At 37.4% G+C, this 26,730-nt stretch overlaps 1 protein-coding gene across 3 annotated transcripts in view; it reads right to left on the bottom strand.

Annotated features, from left to right (window-relative positions):
- HECW2 (HECT, C2 and WW domain containing E3 ubiquitin protein ligase 2) overlaps positions 1 to 26,730 on the bottom strand; it is a 390,019-nt gene that overhangs the window by 64,863 nt on the left and 298,426 nt on the right. For all 3 annotated transcript variants that reach the window (XM_079132566.1, XM_079132567.1, XM_079132568.1), the window contains 4 exons: positions 21,480 to 21,665; positions 7,098 to 7,232; positions 3,610 to 3,712; positions 1,544 to 1,640 (listed from right to left, as the gene is read on the bottom strand). In XM_079132566.1, the coding sequence (XP_078988692.1) occupies positions 1,544 to 1,640; positions 3,610 to 3,712; positions 7,098 to 7,232; positions 21,480 to 21,665 (521 nt within the window). The remainder of the gene's footprint in view (positions 1 to 1,543; positions 1,641 to 3,609; positions 3,713 to 7,097; positions 7,233 to 21,479; positions 21,666 to 26,730) is intronic.

The raw sequence follows: 26,730 nt of genomic DNA on the forward strand, positions 1-26,730 counted from the left end.
TCCTTCTCCTTCTTTTATGTGGGTAATGGGGTTCCAGAGGAAGAAACATGATCTAGATCTCTAGATCTCTCTGTGTGTGTGTGTGCGTGTGTGTGTGTGTGTGTGTGTGTGTGTGTGTAAGCATGACTGTGTAGACATGTGCTGTGGATGGAGGTGGTAGAAATTAGAGAAAATAGTTTTCTTTATCTTTTGGCTAGCAAAATAGGAGGAATTCAGCTTGTCTCTTTGCTTTGATTTGAAGTCCAGAATCACTCAGATCTTTAATTAGACCATGGAGGAACTCATTTCTGTAATTTTATTAGCTAAAATATCTAAAGCACCATTCTCTAGACCATGGGTTACTGAGTGGATGCCATAATAAACAAACATACCAAATCCACACTTGTATAATTTTGATATCTTTTTTTGTGATTGAGAACAGCATGCTCGTGTTGGGGAAAGTACTAAACCTTAAGTTTAATGTGAATCATGTGAAAGTGAATTTTCCATATAAGCAACATTTGTAATGTCACACTTGAAGTGTTACGTAGTATTAGCCTTTAGAACCTTAAAAGTAAAGACAATTTTAAAAGACAGGAGAAACTGAGAATATCTGATAATTTATTTTGAAATTAATGAATATACCATGCCAAGTGCTATTCTAGATGTCTGAGTTGTAAGAAGGAAAAATAATGAGTCTCATAAGATTGTCTCTTTGCAAGGATCTTATAATCTAATTGGAAAATAAGGTTTTAAGAACTTCAAAAATCAAAATTAAAGCACAGAAGTCAAATAGCCAAAAGAGTACATGAAAAAAAAAAAAAATGGTACCTCACATGATAAATCACCAAATTAGTGTCTGTAAAGGTGACATGTAGGGCCTTGGGTTATGTAATATTAAATTCCCCCTTTTCTATCTCCACTGAGATTGAGAAATACTAGACTAGATCATGAGACTGGGACTCCACAGAAGAGCTGAAATGTTTCAAGGAAGAACTTGTCCTGGGCTTTGAAAAAGAGATCTTTCTTGCCAAACTGAGAAGAGAAAAACTTGCCAGGAAGAGAACAGCATGTATTCAGTAAAGTCAAACTAGACTGGAAGGGCTAAAGAGCTATTTAGAAGAGAGGGTCATGCAGGGGGAATGCTGGACAGCACAAAGAATCAGACTCCCTTCTTGGGTTCCGTTGTGTCTTTATTATGGAAAAATGTGAATACCAAGCCTAAAACTCTACAAATCTCAATTCAATTATTTTGTTTACTCAAGCTACACTAGAGAAGGTTAGCTTTTTTTTTTTTTTTTAATAACCTGGATATTTAGGGTGATTCTTGGCTATTAATTTTTCTTTATTTCTCATGCTTTTTCTTTAAAGACAGCTCTACATGTGTTTAGTTAATCTCATTCAACTTTTATACTTTATAGATGCCAGAATTGTAGTGAACGCATGTTGATGACCTAGAAGATTCCTTTGTAAAGAATGACAGAAAGAGTGACTTTCCAAATATTAGCAAGATTTAATGGTTGGGGCTTATACAACTTGAACCAAATACCAAGATTATGGTTACCTGAGTGAGTGATTCCTGGTAAGATCAGGTTGACGCTCCTGTAGAATTTCAAAGATGTTGGGCTGACGCAGAAATGCAACAATCTTGTCATTATAAGCTGAAAAAAATTCAGAAAAGACAACAATTTAAAAAAAAAATTATCATTGGTTTTATATACATAAAACCAAACTGTCTTTACAATTAATATTCCCATTGTCACTTCTATCACACAGACTGGCATTCCAGTGTGAGTCCAACCTGTTATGTGAGCATGTCTTATATCTGATGTGTGTGGCTTACTTAAGTATTCCTGTTAAACTCATTTCAACTCTTATTAAACTTAATATGAACCATATTTATTTTCAAATGACAATATTAGTTCACCAAGATTCTAGATAATGATCATTTTAAGCTTACCAAATTCAACCTCACAGAAATGACAACAGTCATAAATGGAAAATCATTTTCTGGTTAAATATTAGCCAGTCAGAGAGGCAAAAGGGCAGGACCAGAATTCCTCAAATACAAAAGATGCAAACAGCTACAATCAAAATGCAGAGGACAAATCATTCCCAAAAAATCTATGTGAAAATAAATGCTATTAAGCCACAAATTGCTCTTTACGAAAAAAATTATACGAACAGCTACAACACAATCATCATCACCTATGAACAAAACATGCTTAAAAAATTTACAGTCCACATCAGTGCCAGCTAAAGAAATTTAAAAACAATTAATTAAAATAGGTTAAGGGCTCTGTTAATAACCTATTTTGTCAAGAAAATGAATTTGTTTACTTAAGATAATTCAGCTCAATTAGATTATTAAGAATGAGAAAAAGGCATAAATATACTTAAATTCATAGAACAGAGTGGATTCTCAAATGTAGGAGTTCCTTGGCCAAGTCAACACTTTTGTGTTTATACATGATTAAGATAAACACTTTTTAAGAAAAACTAACAAATGATTAAATAAAAGAAGTATAATTCTTAGACATCTGCCATCTGAAATTTTATGTTGCAATTTGCTGCCCATACATATAAATTTTATTGGAGTATAAATAAAAAAAAATTTAAATGCTATCTGCTAAAATGGAATCCCAGTGTCAACTCGAAATGTTTCTAAATATACATTTCATTATATATGAACTAAAAGGTCTTTTTATAATTTATTGGTTTTTATGTTCCATCCAAGATTAGAAACTACATAACTTTTTCAGCAACAATTTTTTTCATAGCACCTTAAAATTCTATGTGTGATATTCAGTATCATAAAAGTAATGACCTAATTAAACATAGATTGTTAGACTCCACCATAGATTTCTTCTTATCCAGTGGTTGTCAAATAGCTTTAGTTCATTGGCTTTACACTGCATTTCACCGCATAGTGGTTTTTTTGTTTTGTTTTGTTTTAAAGTAAAAATTTTAAAATAGAAATAGACAATGGAGAACTGCTCTGATTTATGATGTTGGAAAAGGGAGCCCATAAGACCTTCCCTTGGTCTATCCACTCTACCTGCCTGAGGGGCCCAGGTTTGAAAACCACGGATCTATTTTAACGTCATCATTTTAACACTCAAGTTGTTTTTTAGGCCTATATGCCCACATTATTTTATTTTTAGTTTACTATTTTGAAGGTTCTTGCTGCCTCTTATTTGCTACAAAAACCCCATAAGAATGTGCTATCTTTGCTTGATTACTTTGTGAGGTGACTACAGATTAACACATCATGCAAATTCTGTCTCAAGCCTTAAATATACCCTAAGTGTATGCCTGTCCACATGCTTAGTTTACAATTGCAAAATATATTACCTTAATAAATTATTTTGCCTTAACTTCAACAATGTAAGATTCCTACTTAGAAAGGGTAGAGTACCATTTTTAAAAAAGCTCATTCTGTAGGTTTTTATAAGACAAAAGCCATTTGAGACGCAAGTCTCTGTTTTTGTTATAAATTTCTTAATGCAGCAGTTTCTGAACACAAGGTGGAAAGCAGCAGGCTGACTGACACGGGGAGCTGTGAGCATAACACGCACGGTGCACAATGACATGAAAGCACAGAGGGATTTCTGGAAAGGAGTGACATACCCACTGGAACCATGTCCTGGTACTGTGGCCTACTGACTGTATTGAATGTGCTGGACGGCCTGGGGAGAACTGGCGGTCCCGCGTGCCGAGAATCTTCTCCTACCTGCAAACGCAAGCATCATTTATGTTCTGCATCAGGAGCTAGAGGACTTTGTATCAGCATCCCGAACCACTTCGTTCAAAAAAATTTAACAACAAACATGCCAAAGTACCAGCCAATCAGAACTGATAGCAGACTTGGGATTCTCGGTCTTCAAAAGTCCTGCTCTAGTGGCTGAAGGGGAGAAAAGTTGAGGTATCCACATCCTTGAAAGGAGTTGGGGCAGTGAGTATTTCTTTTTATTTTATTTGTTCTTTGTAGGCAGTGAGTATTTCCAAGTGGCACAGAAGTAGTCCAATATGCGTGTAATTACTGGGGCTCTGGCAGTTAAATAGCAGACTCATTGATCAGGAATAACTCCTGCACTGACAGAACACAAACCTGCAACAATACAATCAAAGGGCAGAACTGGGAGGTACAAAGTGTATTGGGACAGTGCCAAGATATTCCTTCTTTTGGCTAAAGCAGACCAGGGAATTCCCTGTCTCAGCAGAGGAGGAAACCAAGAGTAGCACTCTTCCTATGGGGTTCCGAGTTAGTGTATTATCTCCTTAGCAGCAATTTCACATGCCTATTAGAGCAGCTGGCATAACAGCTCTTTCAGGTTTGAGCCTCCCACACCAGGGAGCTAATAGTGGCAGGTGTGGAGAAGCTAAATAGGATTGCTCTAACCTGAATTATTTATTGTACCTGCTACAGATTTAGAAAGTCATACATTCAAGTAGATAACAAAAAAATACCCATTTGCATTATTGCCAGAAAACTCTAGCATGTTCCCCATATTATAGAAGTCTTTTAAGACATCAGTAGAACAGTAGTGTAAAAGAATAAAAGAACAAGAGGCAAAATAACATATTGGATTTATAACCTAGTACTTGTGAGATGAAGCTTCTACTTCCACCCACTGGAACCTTCACAACCCTTTTGTCATCCTGCTTCGGTTCAATGTTTGTTGAGGATTTTTCTGAAGGTCCTCACCCTAGAAACAACCTCTCCACCCTCCACTGTTTGCTTATCCTTCAAGAATGTTCTCACTCATGCTTCAAAGTGTAGGTCAAACAGCCCCTCCTCGACGAAGCCTTCCCTTCCCCTCAAGCTGAAGTTAAATGCAGCCTTCTCTGAGTTCCCACAGGATTTGGTGTAGATTTCCAAAGCAGTTACCATTATTAACAGCTTATATTATTTGTCAGTTATACCTCAAAAAAGCTGGAAAGAAATTTCAAAATGAAAAATATCCACAATTATCTAAAGAGGTCATTACAGTACAGTTTTCTTTCCCAACTACTAAAAAAAAGCTTTATAAAGTTTTTTATTCATTTGTATTATTATTTTATATTTTCTCTCCTAACAAAGAACACAAACAACAAATGTTAATTATTTGTATTCCTCATGATGCCAACCACCATGTTTCTACACTACAGTTCATGTTTGCCATGAATTTGTTGAATGAAAGAGATACCAATATTTCTATTAATTGGAATTCTTGCTGAATGAGTTTACAGAACAGTGGCTGGAAAGACTCATGTGTATAACTAGACACTTTCTCACTAGGCTTCTCCTGAGTTATTGGCTCTGAGAAATGGAATCAGTCACTCTGTGGAGATTTCATCACTAACTATTGTCTATCAGTCAGAGAATGTACCATTTCAATACACCAATATATATCATTTCCCTCCTGTCAACATATTGCCACATGTCTCATTTCCCTGAACAGACAAAAGTCTTCTCTAAGACCTCACTTCTTGAACCAGACCATAAATCAGGAGGTTATTCCTCTGGTAAGTATGAGTAGCACATCAAGATGCACAGGCCTCCAACTGCTTCATCAGAAAGCGCCTTCCCGGCAAAGATTCAACAACACTGTGGCTGAATGCAGAGTTCCATGGTGCTATTTCCAGTCTACTGCTCAGTTTCCACCAATAGGAAGAGAAATCTTCATTCAAACTTTAACATACCCCTTAGGGCCTCTTTCCCACAGCAGGCTACTACCAGACCATGAAAATAATTCAAGTTCAGAAATAGAGGGGTTGAAAGGAAATGTTAAGTGTAACTATTAATTTTATGTGTATTTCCCCATGAAAAAAGTCCTGATTTGACCCAACAGCCAGCTTCATCTTACAGTCACTATAAGATAATGGCTAAAGTGCACAAGACATGTGATAAGACAATTATGCTACACATGGCACACAAGGTCCAAAGGTGGGAGGTCTGTTCTGCTTTCAAAATGAATGCTCTCAGTGTCTTCCAGCTCACCACTAATGGTTTATATGACAGCGAGGTAGAGATTTATAAGCTACTCATAAAACATAAATATTTTTGTGCATACCTCATCCTGCAATAGATTTATATATCATTTTTATATGAGCTTCTCATGTATAATTCTTCTGTGCCTGCACTTACAACCAGCAAACACATGATGCATTACAGGAGGCATTTAAATCATGAGGGGAAATTCCAAGAGCACAATTTTGATGAATCAAGTCCAGTTATTTATTGCATTCATAATTTTTTTTTTCTTTTAAGAAAGACCACAAAAATATTTGATTTACAATATAATATTGAAAATGTGTTATGTACTTAGACATGAAAGGCATGCTGCAGAGGAAACTTAATTCTATTTGTCTGCAGGGAATAGTTAGAAACAATGTACATTAAGCAATGATAAACACTCAAAGCATAAGCCTCATCTAAGGAGAAGAAAACTAACTCAACCTGAAACATTCCTTGTGTTTAAACTGCTGAAGAAAAAGGTAAATCAAGAATTTATGTTTCGGGTTAGGGTATTGGAGGGCCCTCATGTGGTTACCATGGGCCACTGCAAACTGGCACATAGAACACTGGAATTTTCAGTAATTCTTAGTTCATCCCATTTTCTCTTTAGTACATAAATCAACCCTACTGGACACATTCTAATCTTAAGGCATACTAGTGAGGATTCCACAACCCCATTGTCTTGGATGAATATTTTAATCCAGCAAATCTCACTTGGGAAATTCTTTCCTACATTGAATAAAGTTTCAGCACACTAAAAGTTTCATTCATTTCTTCTCTTTTCCTCGGGTGTGCAGGAAGGCTCATTACCATCTTCTCATGACATTTTAGGGCATCATCAATTCCCTCTCACCTTTTTCTGAGTTAATAAAAAAAAATCTACTCTTCAATCTTTCCTCACATGTCCTACCTTTTAAATTTGTAATCTAGACCAAACATATTTTTAGAGAAGCCTGTCAACATTCTAAAGCTTTTCATCCTCCAAAGGATCCTCCTTAAATCAAACTAGAAAAACAAGGCAAAGCAAAACAAGTAACAAAAAGCCAACCCAATTCCACCAACCACCACATCCCGGTAGCTTCTATCAACCAGCAGATCCCTAAAGCATGTGACTCACCTCACCCGCACTGTGGCTGCGTTGTCTGGTCAAGTGTTGCCGATGAACCAGCGCACTTGTGGGTCTGCTGCTTTGCAGTGGGAGCCGAGGATCAATGAAAGTGGTGGTTCGGGAGTTGTGGTCGACAAAAAATGCCTAGGATACAATCCAGCAAATCAATAGAGAACACACACCACGTCCGTGTCTTAGCTGACCTAGAACATCACACCTTCAGGAAAAGGTCCACTTCTAAGTAGTGTTGGATCCATTCTCTCATACTTTCTATGTGTAACTGCTTCTTATCCCTTAGGATAGAGCAGAATAGAGAGAGCCACACTTAGACTGGGCCTAGAAAGGAGCTGGAGGGAACATGAACATTCTAGAAAATACTCCAAGAGAGAACTGATGAAGATATAATCTTAGAAGGATGCCCCATTCTTGGGGCTTCTTTTGATGGATCCTCTTTAGGCTCCTCCCATATGTGGTAATTATAAGTTCTTATCACCTCAAACTTCAGCATCACTGAATTCTTCTCTTTTTCTTTTCTGAAGCAGTCAGCTATGGAGCCCTTCCTGTTGCCCATTGCAGTGGCCTCTATTTGCCTGCCTCCTTCCCCTGCTGCCCCTGCCCATCCTGAACCACTCCATTATTTCAGGACTTTATCTTATACATATAAGTACTAGAAGTTTCTCAGTTGTTCCACATCTCCACCACCTTTTGTCTATTTACTTGGCATCTTACTATAACAATAGTCCCTCTAAACACAGATTATATTACCACCTATTATTGTTTGGATATGAGATGTCCCCCAAAAGCTCATGTGAGAGACAATGCAAAAAAGTTTAGAGGAGAAATGATCGGGTTATGAGAGCATTAATCCAATCAGTGAATTAATCCATTAATGGGGATTAACTGAGTGGTAACTGAAGGTGGGGAAGGTGTGGCTAGAAGAGGTGGGTCACTGAGGCAGGCCTTTGGGGTATATATTTGGTGACCTGAGTTTAGTGTCTCTCTGCTTTCTGATCATCATGTGAGCCACTTTCGTCCACCGTACTCTTCTACCTTGATGTTCTACCTCACATTGAGACCTGAGGAATGGAGCCTGCCGTCCATAGACTGAGACCTCTGAAATTGTGAGCCCTCAAATAAACTTTTCCTCCTCTACAATTGTTCTGATCAGACCTTTTAGTCACAGCAGCAAAAAAGCTGACTGAAACACCACCCTAATCCAAAGTCTCTAAAGGTTACCCCATTGTCTATAGATGAAAACATCCTAACACTTTGGTCAGTTTTTTAAGACTAAGAATCTTCCTCCTGTTTGCCTTTCTAGTTTAGTCATCCATCACACACCCAAACCTTATCACATACCTACCATGACTTTGGGCAAGTTGCTTCATTTCTCTGAGCTATAGATTTCTTATAAAAACATGTCTCCCTCATTCATAATAAACATCTCTCCCATTAACAGTTTAGGAGGGTGGAAACCATGTCTGTCATGTTTACTTCATGCTGACAACATGAAATCATGAATGAACATAAGCCAATTATCTCAGTGTTGTAGTAAGGATCAAATGCAATGTAGAAAGGTATTTTTGTTTGTTTAATTGTAAAAGTCTATACAAGTGCAACTTATCATTAGGCCAAATGTTACAGGTTTTCAAAGTAAAGTTCACTCAAGATAATAATGAAACCTGGTATCTCAAGTTCAATTAGAAATTGATCAGATAAAGTGAACTGAGCCACCAAAGATGAAAGAGAATATTAGTAGAGACAGGAGACTCAGTATCTAGAAATCAAACATCCAGGCACATGATGTATGATGAGTGACCTAAGTAAAAAAGAACTGACTTTTCAAACTGATGGAACTCAGTTAACAAAGTACCTGAAAGACTGGGAATAAATATATCTAGGCAAATGCAAGAGACAGATGGTATATTTATGCCTATTTTAAAAATCACTTCCCTATTAATGGAACAAAAAGTTTCTGCATGTACATAACCAGGAAATGGGGCTGCATAATTTGTTGGTAGTTCAAGTTAGAAAAAACAATTTACTTTTTTATAAAAAAATAACTTTAAGATCAAGTAAAGTGATGGATGCACTAGAAAAAAAAAAAGCAGGAAAAAAAAAGGATATAATATGACTTTTTCTTGATTCCTTCTCTTAATATCTGGTAAGCGGGCACAAGGGTTAAATGGAGGTTTTGTGTGAGATTTTGTCACCAGCCTCCCTTTTTCTTCCCTAACCTATCAGGTAAACATCTTTTTTTCAAATCTTATAAAAAGTACACCAGTCATAAACCCCAAATGGACTTGTACTGATAGGCTCTGGCTCCAAATTTCATCCCAGTGTTCCTCTGATTTAGACTTCAAACACACTTGTCCATTATTTCTGACACAATTTAAAATGTCATAAAATAGGAATGAAATTATTTTAACAAATAGACATGGTTAATGCCTAGTTTTATACAACAGACATTATAATCTAGTCCTATCTTCCTTATGTAAATTAACATTAACAAGTTTTTTGACTAACACAAAAATATAAACCATGTTGTTTAAGGGGAAATACAGAGTGTTTAAACAGAATTGCCTATTTACTCTAGTAATTTGTTAGGAATGCTTTAAAGGGATGGGTGGCCACCACAGGAACAATGATGTTCTTATAATTATAAGAATACATGGGTGTCTACATCTAGGTCAATTGTGATTTGCATGTATGTCAGCCTAATTTGATGTTAACAAGCTTGTCTAAAATCCATTCTCTAAAGAATCATATTGTAAATGCCTTGAGGGAAGGGACTCTTTTTACCCTGTGATCCCCAATAGCTTTTAGTGCTGGGCCTAGGAGAAGAAGGGTGCTCAATAAGTAACAAAGTAACAAATTGCCCAAAACTCTGATACACAGATTTTGGACCAAAATATGAAGAGACTACTCACAATTAGCTAACCAAGTATTAGAAATCACGTTCTTTTACACAAGCACAAAAACAGTTAAAGATTAGGGAAATAAATACTGTGTGTGTGTGTGTGTGTGTGTGTGTGTGTGTGTGTCTGGTGAAAGGAGTGGGAAGATAAAGTCCATAAGAACATAAATGGAACATAAGGTTTTTTAAACTCCCATTGTAGATATGAATAAACTACCAGGTTAAAACTTGAGAAGTGGGCGGCAAAGTCATGATTAAATGCTTGAGATCTAGACAAGAGAGAGAAAGACAGAGAGCGAGAGAGCGAGAGAGCGAGAGAGAGAGAGAGAGAGAGAGAGAGAGAGCGAGAGAGCAAGAGAGAGAGAGCGAGAGAGAGAGAGAGAGAGAGAAACACACCAGTGAAAACTATGCTACCCTTGTAGTCCAGTGGCCAAGATAAGCTTTGGCCAAGCAGATGTGAAACACGGGCACTTCTGGGAAGCCCTTTGCAAGGTACAGTTTGAGCCTTCCTTCTGTTCTTCATCAATGCTGCTTCCTGAAATAAAGAGGGACCTCCAGTAGCAACACTGAAAACATGAGCATGGTGAAGCGGAAAAGCTATAAGGAGCCAGGGGGCTCTTGCAACTTGATGAACTACCTAGCAGATCCTAGAAACCTACCTCTAACCTTCTCTACATGCACAAATACAATCTTCTGTGTTAAGTTTCACATGGATCATTTGTCATAAGATAGCTAAATTATATCCTCCCAGAAAACACTTAAGTCTCCACACTGCAGAGGAAACACGGTCTCCCTAAATTAAAGTCAAGAATCACCATTATAAATAGGAATTGCTATTATTTGATAATAATGGTATCTTATTAAGGTTCACCATTATAGTTGGGTAATAGTTCCCAGTTTAAGTGATATATGGAGCTGGAAACATACAAAGCTGGAATTTGAACCCATCTTTCTGTCTGACTCCAAATGAGCATATCTCTTTCCCATCTCTCCTCTTTTCTTATCTCTTTTCTTTTTCTTCTGTTCTGCTTTCTGCCTACCACTTTTTTCTTTTAATTATGCTCTTCCTACTCCCCTCATGCCTCATCTGGTACTTGACTTTAGAAAAGGACCCAGGTATTTATTGAATTAGGCTGACAAGAACAGCCACTCATGGTATTTGTCCTACTCTGCTTCAACACTGAAAAGGCAGCAGACAGCAGGCCGTACCCCACATACCCAGAGCTGTTCTTGTCACAGACCTATTGGAGGCATGGCCTGAGGTGGGAACTAGGTGCTATTTGTATCTCACAAGGAGTTCTGTTTTAGAGTCAGATGGAATGTGTATCTTGTTTTATAGGTGCTATTGAAACCCCATGCACTTGGGGAAAAGGTCTTGATTAAGCCTCCATCTGCACCCCAAGGCTAGAACACTAACAGAAAGTGCTGAGAAGCAGCCCTTCCAGGTGCCTTTGGCTCTGCTTGGGCCCACTGTGCCACCTTGGACAGGTTTCTGCCTAAAAGGGATTCATTGCTCAACTCTCCACTGAGTTGTGAAAAATGTATTCTACTTCTACTTCAAAATGAACAGGAAAGCATGAAAAACTCACTGTGCAAATTTCAGGCTTGCCATCTCTATTTGTGGCAGACATTATCAATTATGTCAGGAAAGTAGATCACTTTCCCACAAGGAAATGCTAACTAGTTCAAGCTAGCAATGAAGTTGTCCTAGTACTTTTTTTTTTTTTTTTTTTTAATTTGGGTCACTTTTATGTCACAATTTTTGAATAGCCTGTGATTATTTATGAACGTATCCAACATGTATTAACTGTTTGTATAGAGTATGTTGGGAATACAACTACATGAGAAAAGCAATTATCTGAAAAAAATTAATGCTTTTCATATTAACCACTAGCAAAGCAAATTTTGAATACCATCTATTCCCTACTGCTAAGTTTCATTAAGAAATTCACTCAAGCTTTACAGTGCTGGGCCAACTAAGACTAACAACTCAAAAACTGAAAGGAATGCAAATACACAAACTCAGATCTCATTTTAAAAACTTCTACCCTTTCACAGCTTCAGGGCATAGTCAGAGTCAGGAAATATGGGGTGTTTGGAGCCAAGTGGTATTTTAGTAAGGCCAAACAAAACACATTTCTTTCTTCACACAATTCTTTCTTCTTCTTCTTTTAAACTTCTATTATTTTAAGAAAAGAAAAAGCCATCAGTATTTGTGAAGAAATATCAACCTCAGGCTCAACAAATCTAAGTTAAGGAGGTTTGAAATTGTTTCCAGTTAATATTTTGCCAAACCAGAAATACGTATTAAAAGACCATGCAAACAAAATAAAACAAAATGTACTTGTATCTATGTTACAGAAAGATAGTCTGATTGTCCTTCTTACTCATTTACCAGCACAAAATTGTGGAAGACTGAAAATTCAAATTAGTATGTTTAAGGTAAAATGAAAAGGGCTTTACCACAAAATTTGAAAATAATATATATATTTAAAAATCCAATGCAGGTCACAAGGACAACTATTTATAAATAAATAGATAAATAAATAAATAAGCAAAGTCCATCTCCATATTTGGACAATTCCTTCCAGATTCTATAAATCTGGCAATCTACTCAATAAATATATCCACAAATACAAAATCTGTTCTATTCTCTCATTCAAAAAGTTATATAGCCCCCCACCCCAAATACTTTTCTTGCCACTTGACTTCCATGTGTATATATTTGTGGGTTATTTTTTGATGTGACATCTTTTTACCCCTAAAAATAGGCAAGAGATCTCAAAAACAATGTTCTAGCTATAAATTTGGAGTTCAATCCCATCTTCATCTGGATTGTTATAAAACATGAGGTATTTAACCCAGGTCACTACCACAACGGGATATTCATGGTTTCAAAGCAATTAGAAATATGCATCACAGAAGTAACAAATGTCATCAAATAGAAAAATATTTTGCAAAGCGTGGCACTTATTTTGCTAAAGGATTTTTGGAGTTCACTTGAGACCTCTAAATATTAAGTTGCCTTTTACTCACTGAGCTAAATAGAACTTGACCCAGTAAATTAGAGGCCATCAGTTTCAAGTAAGATTGAAACCAGGGCCTGGGTCATCCCTGGGACAACTTCTGCAGCCAATATAGGTCATTCAGGTCTGGTAAAACAAGAGCCCCCAACAAAAGCTCAACCTATGGTGACTTCCAACCCACAAAATATCTACTCTGTTCTAAAATCTGTCCTCATAACCATAACTGCTATTTGCTGTGGTTATCAAAGTTGGTTATTTGGATCATGCTGACACTCAGACTCCTAATATGACACCCGAAGTCATAAAGCCTCAGAATTACAAAGCTCGGATATGGAAACGGATCCCAATTTAGCAGGGAGATAGGATAACATGTGATTTTTGAAGGGAAAAACACAAGAAACCATGGGAAGGACATTCTACTTTGAATAAAAACATAATTACCATTTTACACTTTTGTTTCAAAAATAAAGTTTAGGATATATTGCTTCTAAACTTCAAGGTTTCCTAGAATTTGAATTTAAGCTGAAGTAGACTAATCTGGAGAAAACACTCTGTTAATACTGTCTAAGAGTACAAAGCAAAGTAGGGGCGGGGATACTGCATATTTAACATCTGAAAGAAAAATAAAAAGATTTCCTAAAATTTAAATCAAATAAGTCTATTATATAAACTGGAGAAATAAAACTCCACAGTTTTTCTTTTCTTGTTATTCATGTCATTTTGCAACACTCTGTTATCTTCAATCCTCTGCAATGTAGTTGCCTCTGATTTCATTCCATTGATATGTCTCTTGAAATGTACAATTTCTTCACAGGAATGAGACATACTCACCTAGTGCTTTCCTGTTTCTGTGCCTTTACTTTGTGCCCCCCCCCCCCCATTCCTATTTTCTCTCTCTGACAATCTCTTCTAATCACAATCTTCTAATCATCGTGGAAAACTCAGCTCAAATACTACATTTACTATAAAAATTTTCCAGGTATCTCATGCCAGAAACAAGTCATTCTACACTGGACCCCTGCATAGCCTGCACCAGTGCTATGGCACATAATCATTTATAATCCAAAGGACAAGTTTCCAGAGTTAACTGCCAATATCTAGGGGAAGGGTGTTCAGTGGCCTTAAACAGAAGTGCATGATTCTGTGCAAATGTGTAGATCTGATTCTGGTTCCAGTTCTAAGTTATCTTAGTTATCTACCTTATCATTTGAGAATATTTTTAAAAGCCTACTTTCATGAGCATAGCTGATAGGCTACTATTAGAGCAGAAGGCCACTGATTCAGCAAGGGGAAAAATCTACCAGACCCTACAAAGACAGCACTCATGGTAAAAACAACAACAACAACAAAAACAAAACAAAACAAAACAAAAAACCACAGGGCACTCAGGGTTTTTACCCAGGTTTAAGGCAGAAGTAAACATGTATCTGTTATAAATAAATCACCAGGCATTTCCTATTAAAGTAAGGATTCAACAATAGTCAAATTTTTATCATTTTCAGAAATTCGAAATTAACGAAACTCTTTATTCACTGTTCTGTGTAGATCCTTACATCTGTCTACCTACTCAAATCAACATTTTGGTGAGTAGGGTAGCAGCACACATCCTACTCCTTAGGCTCAGAGGGCTGTGCATTCCATTTCATTTTGCAGATGTTTTTATATTCCTTATTCTTACTAATCTCAAATTAAATTATGAATCTCTATATAAACTTATAGCCTTCATCTTCTAAAACAACTAATGAGTTTATTACTGAATGAGTTATTATCATTATCATCCTAATTATTTTATTTTTTCATTTATAATCCCACTATTATATAAATTTTTGATGCTATTCACATCTCTAGGGGCTGGACAGGACAGGTCCTCAACCTCATGTGAAAGAAAAAGGGAAGGCTGGGAACATAGCTCAGTGACAGTGATTGCCTAAGATGTGGAAAGTCCTGAGTTCAATCCCCAACACCACACAAAAAGAGGGTTCCTAAAGAAAATGGGGGTTCATGGAGGTTGTATACTATAGGATTCAAGAATCCTGACCCACTTCAGCATAATTTCTCAAATCCATCAAATTAACAATGGCAAAAACAAAACAAAAAACACAAAAGAAACTCATTTCAAGGTTAAATACCATTTGGTTTTCCTTATTAAAGCACATTTTTTTTCTACAGATGTTATCCCTATGAGCACACACTAATGATTAAACTTAGTCAAGAATCAGAGGTTATTTAATTCAGTCACATTTTAATACTACTGATACTTATTTCTTGCATAAATAATAAAACACTTATATCAACAGTTATTCAGATACCAAATTACCCATGATTTTCACTCTTGAGAATATGCAAAAGTTTAAAAATTGTTACAATGAGAAGCAAGCAGAAATTTTCTTTTCACACTGGCCTACTTTCTTCCCTTCTACGTTTCATTTCAAAACGAGGTAAGTCAAAATGTGTGTCCTGCATGTTGGGTGAAAATTCTAGGCCTTAGATTCCACAGACATGTACAGATGTTGATGACACAGTCTCATAAAGTCAACCCCATATGAAATTAAACTTGGCCCAGTTGCCATTCTCAACATTACAAAATTAAAAGAATTAAGGAAATAAAATAATGGGATAAAAATGCTGCTGAAAGGAATACCACTATGGAATTTTGAACAAGAGACCTCTCTAAACATAATTAAAAGCAGAAGGAAAAGCATTACTCTTATAAATACTTGTGTGCTCCCTCCCCACCAGGCATATGTTGAAACCTAAACCTCAAGGTGACAGCATTAAGAAGTGGGGCCTGGGTTGGGGTTGTGGCTCAGTGGTGGAGCGCTTGCTTCGCATATGTGAGGCACTGGGTTTGATCCTCAGCACCACGTAAAAATAGAACAAGTAAATAAAATAAATATAATATTAGAAGAAGAAGTGGGGCCTTTGGGAGGTGATTAGGTAATGAGTTGCCTTATTCCTTCCACCACATGAGCCGCTCAGGAAGACGCAGGCCATCACCAGACACCAGACCTGCTGGTACCCTGATCTGATCTTCTCAATCTACAGAACTGTGAGAGATACGTTTCAGTTGTTTATCAGCTATATACTCTAAGGTACCTTGTTAGAGCAGTCAAAACACACCAGACAATTGCATATTTGATATTAATATCATCTAATCTTTGAGACGAAAGCAGCAGAGATCTATAAAATCTAGGAGCTAAAAGGGCACTCTTGGCCTTCTCATTCAAACTATTCATTTTTAAACAGTTTTATTAACATTTAATTTAGATACTATACAATTCACCATTTAAAGTGAATATTTTGGTTTTTTTTTAAGTACAGATATAGGGTTTTGCAACTACTTCCACCTCCTAATTTTAGGACATTTTGACTCCCACAATGAAACCCCAGACCCATGAGCATTCACTCACCATATCACTCCAACCCTATGTAACTAGTAATCTAGTTTCTGCCTCTATATATTTCTCTATTCTGGATATTTCACATAATTGAATAATACAATAGGTGATCTTTTGACTAGTTTCAATTAGCAAATATTTTCAAAGTTCATTCATGTTGGAGCATGCATCAGTGCATCATTCCTTGGTAGTATTAAGCACTACATTTTATTTATCCATTGATGCACATTTGAGTTATTTCCAACTATTGGCTATTATGAATAATGCTGCTACGAACATTCATGTACAAATTTTAACATGAAGGCAAGGTTTACTTCTCTTGTGTATATACCTAGAAGTACAATTGTTAGATCACGTGGCAATTATTTGCTAAACCCTTTGAGGAGCTCCCAAACTGTTTCCAAAGCAACAGATGAGGGCTTCAATTTCTCCACATTCTCAGCAACATTTATTATTTTCCATTTTTCAAGTATGGTGATCCAAGTGGGTGTGAAGTACTAACACACTGTGGTTTTGATTTGCATTTCACTAATGACTAATGTATTTCTTTGGGAAAGAATAATCTTTTCAACAAATGATGCTGGGATAATTAGACACACACACACACACACACACACACACACACACACACACTCAAAATGAAATTGGAACCCTACCTCACACCATTAAAAAAATTTACTTGAAATGGGTCATAGATTTAAATGGATCAAGAAGCTAAAACTATAAAACTCTTGAGAAAAATAGAAGAGAAAACCTCTGTAGTCTTAAATTACATGTATTTTTAGCTATAACATCAAAAGCACAAGTAACATAAGAAAATACAGATAAATTGAACTACATAAAATACAAAAACTTTTGTGCTGTCAACAACACCATCAAGATAGTTAAAAGATGACCCAGAAAACATGAGAAAATATTTGGAAGCCATGTATCTGATCAGGGTCTAGCATCTAAAGAACTTTTGCAACTGAATAAAATAAATCCAAAAAATGCAACTTAAAAATGGCCAAAGTGAATATACCTATTTTTCCTGAGAAAATGTGCAAATGGCCAACTAACACAGGAAAAGATGATCACCCCATCCATTTGTACAGATAAGAAAAGTCGGACCCAGGGATTTAAAATGATGCCTCCAAAATTAGACAGTTTGTGGACACTGAGGTCCACAGGAAAGCTTTGGATATAGAGAGACCAGAGTTTGTATCCAAGAGTTTGCTGCACACAACTAACTTGACATTTCTGAGCCTGTTTTTTTTAATTTATAGTTAAAAACTATTTTACAGAGTTACTGTGAAAGTAAATGAAATAATATCTCTAGCATAAAACCTGGCATCTAATAAACCAATGGAGTATATGTGAACTCCATTCTTTACACTGATAACTGTGAGCCCCTAGCATGAGACCTCCATGGTATTTAGACACATAGCCATCCATGTGTTCCTGACCACATGTTCTGTTGGAAATCACCTGTGATCTAATCACAATCAATACTTTGAATGACACCAGTAATCCCAGCATTTGTCCTGGTACTTCTCTTCTTTGAGATGTTAAAATATCTCTCATTTCATTGTTTGTTTTTTAAATTTTATTTTATTGGTTCTTTTTTGTTAAACATGTCAGCAGGATACATTCTGATAAAATTATACAAGCAGAGGATATGTCTTATTCTAATTAAGACCCCATTCTTATGGGTAGACACAATGGTGGGGTTCACTTAGGTATTTTCAGATGTGTACATAAGAAAATCATGTTAGATTTATTCTACTGTCTTTCCTATTTCTATACCCCTTCCTTCCTTTTGTTTCCTTTGTCTAATTACTGAACTTTTCTTCTTCCCCTTCTCCACCTTTATTGTAGTTTAGCTTCCACATATCAGCAAAAACATTTGGCCTTTGGTTTGGGGGGAATGGCTTATTCCACTTAGCACAATAGTTTCCAGATCCATCCATTTACTGGCAAATGTCATAAACAATTTCTTCTAATTAGAGTACAGTGATTAAGGGTCACACTCCTGGTGTTCAAACACTGGGCTCCTCACTTCCTTGTAAATAATACACTATTTAATAACTTCTAAAGTTCAGTAAAATATAGATAATAAGAATATCCACCTCATACACTGCCATGAGCTATCAATAAAATAATCCATGGGAAAGTACCTAGTAGAGTGTCTATGTTATGGTTTGGATGTGAGGTGACCCCCAAAAGCTCACATGTGAGACAATGCAAGAAGGTTCACAGGAGAAATGATTAGGTTGTGAGAGTCTTAACCCAATCAGTGAATTAATCCCCTGACAGGCATTAACTGAGTGGTAACTGAAGTGGTAGGGAGTAGCTAGACAAAGTAGAAATTGGGGGCATAGCCTTGGGGTATATATTTGTATTAGGCAAGTGGAGACCTCTCTCTCTCTGCTTTCTGATCATCATGTGAGCTGCTTCCCTCCACTATACTCTTCTGCCATGATGTTCTGCCTCACCTCAAATCGCAAAGAATAGAGCCTTTTGTCTATGAATTGAGACCTCTGAAACTGTGAGCCCCCCAATAAACTTTTCCTCCCCTACAGTTGTTCTGGTTGGGTCCTTTTGTCACAATGGCAAAAAAACTAACTAAAACAAATTGGTACCGAGCAGTGGGGTCGTTGCTTTGATTAACCTAACCATGTGGTTCAGAATTTTTTGGAGCTTTTTGTGGGTGGGAGGAATTTTGAGATGTGTAGCAGTGCAAACTGGAAATGCTTTAAATTGTTGTAAGTGGAGCTTAGTGGTCGATTCTGGTGGGAGCTCAGAAGACCAGAATGCCAGCAGGACTGTGGACAATGAAGAAAGGGCTCAAGAGGCTTCAGAGGAAGACTATTGGAATTTAGAGTAGAGGCAATTTCTGTTATGTTCTGGCTGAGGAGTTGTCTGCATTATGCCTGTGTCCTGAGACTCTGTGAGTTTGATTTTAAAAGTGATGGATTTCTTAATCTGGTGCAAGAAATTTCTAGGCAGCATAACATTCAGGTGGTGGCATTGATATTGCTGGCAGCTTTTAGTCAAATTTATTGTGATATTCAGAAGCAGAAAGCAGAGCAGAAATATCTGAAAAACTTGAACTTGAAAGGCAGGAGTAACACTGGGGCTAAGGAAGCTGCAGTCATTAAAGACATTACTGCCACTAAATAAATGCTAAAGACTTTGCCCAAAGACAATAAGAAAGATGGCTAGAGGGCATCACAGGAGTTGGCAAGACCACACCCATCTCAGGCTCAAGGGAGTAATAGTGAAAATTCTCTTGAGAAGAGACGAGTGGGGAATCCTTGCACAAGGGGGCATAGGAAGTTTTTTCAACATGCTTGGTCACCCAGACACTCAAGGGCTACTGCAGTCAGTGTCCCTGGAAGCTTGGTTACTGCTCAAGATGGTGGTAGACTTTGGAGTCAACCACTGGGTGCTGGATCTGCAGGAATGTAGGATGCTGGAGTTAGGGGGTCAGGGAGGCTTCCACCAAGATTTCAAAGGAAGGCCTGGGAGGCCAACAGGGTTGGAGTGCAACAGGGTTGGAGTCCCTGCAGGCACTTCCTGAGAAAGCAAGGTGTGGAGATTTGAGGAGGAAGCTGAAGCTGCAGTGGAGACCCCAAGATTAAGAAATGCCAGTCACATGGGTCATCGTCCTAGGAAAGCTATAGGAATTCAGCAGAGACAAGCCAACACAGACCACTTTGGCTGCAACCAACAAGGCCACAGGAGCAGAGCTACACAATGGCATTTTCTCAGTACTTTATATGTTCCATTTGCTTTGCATGCTCTTCCCCTGGAAACTTTACTCTTCACAACATTTGGTTATCTGTTCACCTGTGGCCTCTTCTGTGGAGCTTTCCCCAACCAGCCTGTATAAAACCACACTCATCATCTCTATTTTTCTGTAGACCATCCCTTGCTTTATTTTAAATTGTAACATGAATCACCTCTTAGTATACTTGTCCCTTGTCTGTCTCTTTCCCTGAGAATGACAGGTCTCTGAACCAGTTGGCTAATCTACTTCATATTGTGTTTAGTAAAGATCTGTTGAACAAATGATCCAAGGATCCTTAAATACTTTAAGTATTATGTCATTTTAATTCTCATTATCCTTTAAGTCACAAATTCCAAGACCTTTAATAGACAAAGAAGCTGAGGTTGGTTACATAATACTTGGAGAACACATCATGGCTAAGAGTGTGGCCCCTGGAAGTAGACTGCCTGAGTCTGGGCACAGCTTAGCCTCTGCATGTCTCAGTGATGCCGAGAAATTCACAGAGCCATTCTGGCCCTGGGGCTCTTTATTTGTAAGTGGCAATACTAACAGTACTGCTTTAGCTAGCAGTGCTTGCTAAATATAGGACCTTCTATGTAAAAAAACTATAAATATTTCATGGCCCATAGTAGATACTAAGCAAATGTTAAATAAAAGTAAAATCTTGGCTGACATCACCTTATAACAAGCACCAACTTTCTCATTCTTCTTACTCATATAACAATTTCCTGATTATAACTAGGCTTTCTGGTTCACCCGTCTACAAAGGAAGTACAGATGTGGTTAGTCTGGTCATGTATTTCTCATCATAAATGCATCAGTGAGTTGTTCAGGGTGCAAAAAAAATCAGTTCTGAGCCAGGACTGAGGCCCAGTGTCTTTAGCAGTGGCTTGCTGAGTGTCTCCTAGCAGCCCTCTCCAAATAGTATCACAACTTTTGTTCATATATCTACAACACGAGCTGTATAGGGAGAAAAAGTGTTGTTGCCAAGAAACATTTTCTCTCATTAGCAGAAAATGGTCAGAAATGACAGGAGAAGAATATCCAGGGACACATGTCCCACCAAATTCACACCTCTGCGCCATACATGACTTCAGACTCGTGTTGTGAGGGCTTGTAGGAAAAAACGGCCAGCCTGTGCAAGTTTCACCTGAAGAGGAGATGGAATGTCTGCCCTCACAAAGGGCCTTCAGCCCTCACCGAAAAGGTAGGGCCAAGTGCCAAAGCCACAAGTGACCCACAGTCATTCAGCTGCTCCCTGGGGCAGCCCCCTCATGTTACCTTGCCCTGATGATCATGTTTCATCTCCCAGCCCCTCGGCAACTCCAGCTGTTTGTTCGCAAACATGTTGAGGAATCCCACAAGGTCCCGGTTATGCTGGTAGCGTTCAAAGTGGTGGGTGTCCCGCCGGACTTTGGTGATCATGTGCTTCAAACACGTGTTGTTTGTAAACATGCGGTAGGCACTCTGGAGAAAAGGATGGAGAACCAACATTAATTAACCTGCATGTGGAATGTAAAAGCACACACAATGACTACACATGGGTATACACTGAGTCTCCAAGTAGGCATAAAAAATGGTTCACAGGCTTCATCATGACTTTAGACCTACATACGAAAACAGCAAACAGAGAAGAGCACCTTGAACAAAATAACAGAGGAAGGGTCTCTCCACTACTGGTGTTCAGTTTTCTAAAGAACAAGAACACTGCAGTGCAGCACCTTATGCTACATGGGACATTAGGTCCTAAATGTGGTTTTAGCAAAACACAAACACAATCAAAATTATGACATGCTGGAGACAAATACGCCACCTCACAGTGAGCTGTGACAACCTGTTTTTCCTCTAGCATTAAACCAGGGCATTGACTCTTTGGGTGAGTGCCAGATGATGCAGTTGACATATATTTTGGGGACCATGTTGTATGGGAAAATTTTTGCCATATATTTGAATGTTAGAATCACATGCAATGAGATGAATTGCCTTTACTGAAGTCATGTTCAATAGAGACTATAGTAGACTGAGGTTTTCTTCTCACATTTTTTTGGAGGCATCAACTCTGAATGGAATAGTAGCTAGAACTGCCTGGAATGCATATTTACTTACTCCTTCCTTCCTTCCTTCCTTCCTTCCTTCCTTCCTTCCTTCCTTCCTTCCTTCCTTCCTCCTTTCTTTCTTTCCCCCACTACCCCCTTTCCCCTGTGTAGGTATGGTTGAATTTATATGATGAATATGCAAATGTAGTAAAACTTCATTATACTACCATGCAAAAAATTGATTGTCTTATCAAAAACTCAATAGACTTCATCTCTAAGCTACTTAAGACCCCAGAAATTGATTCTAAGTCCATGAGAACATATATCAGTCATCCAACAAATATTCATTGCATAATACCATGTGCTAAGCAGTAGAAAAGGAATCACTGTATGGGAGCTATTTTCTTGAATCATCAAGAACATGATATCCATGAACTTGATTGTGTTATGAATGATCCATCTTGAAATTCTATTCTTCTCAGGTAGATCCAAAGAGCTTTGGATTCCTATTACCTTTAGTATTCTGGGACACTAGACAGTCTAGGGTCCTTCAAGCTTTACTTCATAGGTTATATTATTTCAGAACTAAAATAGCTTTCAGTCTAAAATAGCTTGAAACAAACACTAATCAGAGTTCCTGGAAATCATTTCAATTAAATAAATATTTCCTTTCTGCTGGGCCCAGTACTGCATTAGTTATTGGAGATAAACTATAAATGAATATGAGGACAGTAAACATTTTTTTCCAGTCTTTCCAGGGTCCCCAACATGTGTCATATCTAGCTGGGCATGGTGGCACACGCCTGTAATCCCAGATACTAGGGAGACTAAGGCAAGAGGAACACAAGTTTGAGGTCAGGCTCAGTTACTTAGTGAGACTATATCTCAAAATAAAAAATAAAAAAGGACTGGGGATATAGCTCAGTAGTAAAGCACCCCTGGGTTCAATCCCCCCACCCAAAAACAAAAACACAAAAACCAAAAAATGATATGTCACATCCAACTTAAGGCATTTTATTGCCCATGTGAGTCCCTCCAGAGCTTTCTTCACTTGGACCCTGAAAGCACTGCAAGTGATAGTGTTAGAAATGGTGGCTGCTCCCCAGCCTGGGTCCCTGGGTTCCTGGGTCCCTGAGTGGATTGGAGAACCCTAAAAATACAATTTGAAGTGAGAAACAAATCTTTGTAAATTTAAGCCACTGACATTTGTTGCTGCTATTACCGAAGTATAATCTAAAGTAGTTTGGTTAATTTGACATTATTATAAACTTTTGCTTTGTATTGAAATACTTTTTCTCTATAAAAACATATGGAAAGAAGGAAAGAGGAAGGACAGAGCTGGTCGCATAGAACCAGCCTCAGATCTTAGTTCCTTAGTATACCTGAGTTTAAGTTACTTTGGGGTCATATTTCAACCTGTGAGTCTAAATAAGAGGAGGTTTTGGAGGCTGAGAGCATTCATGTTCACAGCACAGGGTAATATAAACAGGCAGGGGCTCTGAGCAATTAGGAAGCATGAGAGAATGGCAAAGTGATACTATGAAAACAGAGAAGACTAATACAAGAAGTTGGAGGTTGTCAGAGACAAACTTTAGCTAACTAATAATTTAGTCCATGGCTGGTCTTGGCTTAGAGTTTTTAATACAATCAGGAAGGCACTTGTTTTCTACTTTTGGCTCCAAGTTCCTGATATGTTTTTGCATAAACCATTGCAAACGTAGAGACCTAAGACCATTTGAGTTTGCACGACAATAGTAACAAACTTTTGACTCTTACTCCTAATATGTCTCTTGGGGAAAAATCATTGTGGGATGATTCTGTTGTTATAAATGGATATACTTCTTGGTCACTTTTGCTTTTCCCTCCTCCCATTATAATAAAAGGTCACACCATGATTCCTAATCTAGAGCACGGTAAATGCTTCTCAACCTACTGAGGAAGTAGAATTCTATGTGGCAGTTAGGTTAAGGAACCCTTCCTTGCCTCAGGCTTAAAGTAATTCCTGTCAGTTGGATATCTCTTTAAGGTTGATCTTCTGATTAATTATATCCTTTTATCTTCCCCCCTCCACTCAATGAGAAATACAACATAGCACCAGGGTTGACTGATATTTGCAAAAAGCATCTACCAAAGTAAATTAAGTGCAAGAAAGATTTTTTTCTCATCACTAACTAGCAAACAACCTTTAGAATCAGCTTTTCAAATCTGAATAATACGCACATGACTATCAGAGTCTATTCAAAACATTTAAGGCACATGGGAACATCTCTCCACACTGATACATGTTTACAAAGAAATCATCTTTTAGTATGTGTACACACCTATACACATATATACACATATGTATGTGGTAGATACTATAGTGTGTATATAGTCATACATATATTTTGTATGTATATGTAATTGTATAGAGAGATACGGATAAAATTCAAAAGGGATATTTATACTTCATTTCATACAGAACTACAGTGAGGACTCTGATCATACCTGTATCACTATGGACAGAGACAAAAAAGCCACTTAATTTCTCTCTGCCTCAATTTCCTCAAAGATAAGATGGGATAATAAGTCCCTTGCTTTATTCAGAAGCATGTGAGTTCAAATTCAAAAGAACAAAGGATGTAAAAATGCTTTGAAGAGGTAAAAATCACTATAAAATACAAGGTTCAAGTAATTAGACAAATATATAGGGGATTATACATATCATACCTGTGTCGTAACAGATAAATGATAGTAGTAAAATTGTTTTCTCTCTTAAGTCTTTGAAGATCTTGGGCTAAAAAAAAAAAGTGGGAAAGTGGGAAAGCATCCCACTTTCTGTTAACTAAGCAGGGTCTCCTAGCCCTTCATTAACTATGTGCTAAGCTCTGTGCTAAACCCTGAGGATACAGACCTGATCTCTCAAAAGGATGAAGAGGAAAATTATAGGGGGATGTGGGAGGAAGAGGTTCACAGGAGACAAAGAGTAGAGCTAGAAAAGCGAGGGCCACAATGGTGGCGCAGATGCTGAAGCACTGGAGAACCAGCGGAGGAGCTAAGAATGGGAGTGAAGAGACTACACAGGCGAGACCAGTCAGAAAGGGTTTGGTCTTCCCAGAGGCTGATGACAGCAAAGCTGTGGGTCAAAAGAGAAAAAAATCATCTGTGTTCTCCCTCTGGGATTTATGGTCCTACTAGGTGAGGATCTTTTTCTGTGTTTCTTTGTCTGTCTTAAAGAAAAAGATGAAGTAAATGGATCTGATTTTTTACCTGAAACAAAAGCAGATCAGGAGGGAGTAAGTATTACCTCTGCTAAACATAACTGACACTAATGTTTAGGATAATCTTACCTGGGCAGGTGCTGCACATGGGGTCACAGGGAGTGAAGGAGAGTTGGCCAACCTTAATAGCAGACAAGGCCCCTTTAAAAGATCTCCGGAGAATATTGAGTTTTGTTTTCTTTTGATATGAGTGAACTTATCCTTTTTAGTTATTTCTTCTGTTGAAAAACCCCCTTTCCCAGCCTCTTTCTTCTTTGTTTCATGTCTGCCTAGCAAGACACTCAATGGTTGAGTCAATGATTGACTGAATTTCTTTACTTGGAATCTGGTCGAAATTAAACTACTTAGAGCTTAAATAAGTCTTGTTTGGTTAAGTGTTTGAGGTTTTAGTAAAAAATATTGAGAGGAGTTGAGGAGAATGTTTTTATCATTTGACAGCAAAATAAGAAAATTACAGGTAAACAATTCTTATCAATCAACCACAATGCAAATAATAATCCCCCCCGACTCCTGCATTTTTGGACAGGTTTCTCTTTAAAAGTTATGATGAACAAATCTAGAAATCAGGACTTGGCCCAGTCATGATTTCACCTAATTCTGTACTTTTCAATAACATAGTTAAATATATTACTGATAAATCAAATCTTTCATATTTCAGAACTCTTTCATCTAATAGGCATTCTGGGGCTGGGGTGTAGCTCAATGGTAGTGTGCTTGCCTAACACATGTAAAGCCCTGGGTTCAATCCCCAGCACTGCAAAAAATAAAAATAAAAAAAGAATAGGTATTCTGAATTTAGGTTTGGAAAATGCCATCACTGAATCTATAGCAAATGCCTCACATATCCACAGTCACTCGTACACATTCCTAAACAAAACTTATTACAAACAAAATCAAGAAATATTATCTCTAGAAGATGGTGGCTGGGGAATGGAGAGTCCTGTCTTAGTCTTTCTTCCTAATATTTGTAATTATAAAGAATTATACATTGTTTTCATCTAGTTAGAAAATAAAATGGAGGGAAATTAAAATTTATTAACAGAAACAACTATAAATTATTATTATTTTGCTATAGTAGTAATTCTTGACTTCTAAAAGTACATTTTTGAATTATTGAATAATATTTTTCTTTATTAAGTGCCAAGGAATTTAGGTGCTGGAATTCATGTATTTCTAGAGCTCATTAAAAGTCAAAGTAATAATTATTTGGCATGTATGTTGGAAACATTACTCAGT

The sequence above is a fragment of the Sciurus vulgaris genome (genome assembly GCF_902686455.1).
Source record: "Sciurus vulgaris genome assembly, chromosome: 3".
Taxonomy (NCBI): Eukaryota; Metazoa; Chordata; class Mammalia; order Rodentia; family Sciuridae; genus Sciurus; species Sciurus vulgaris.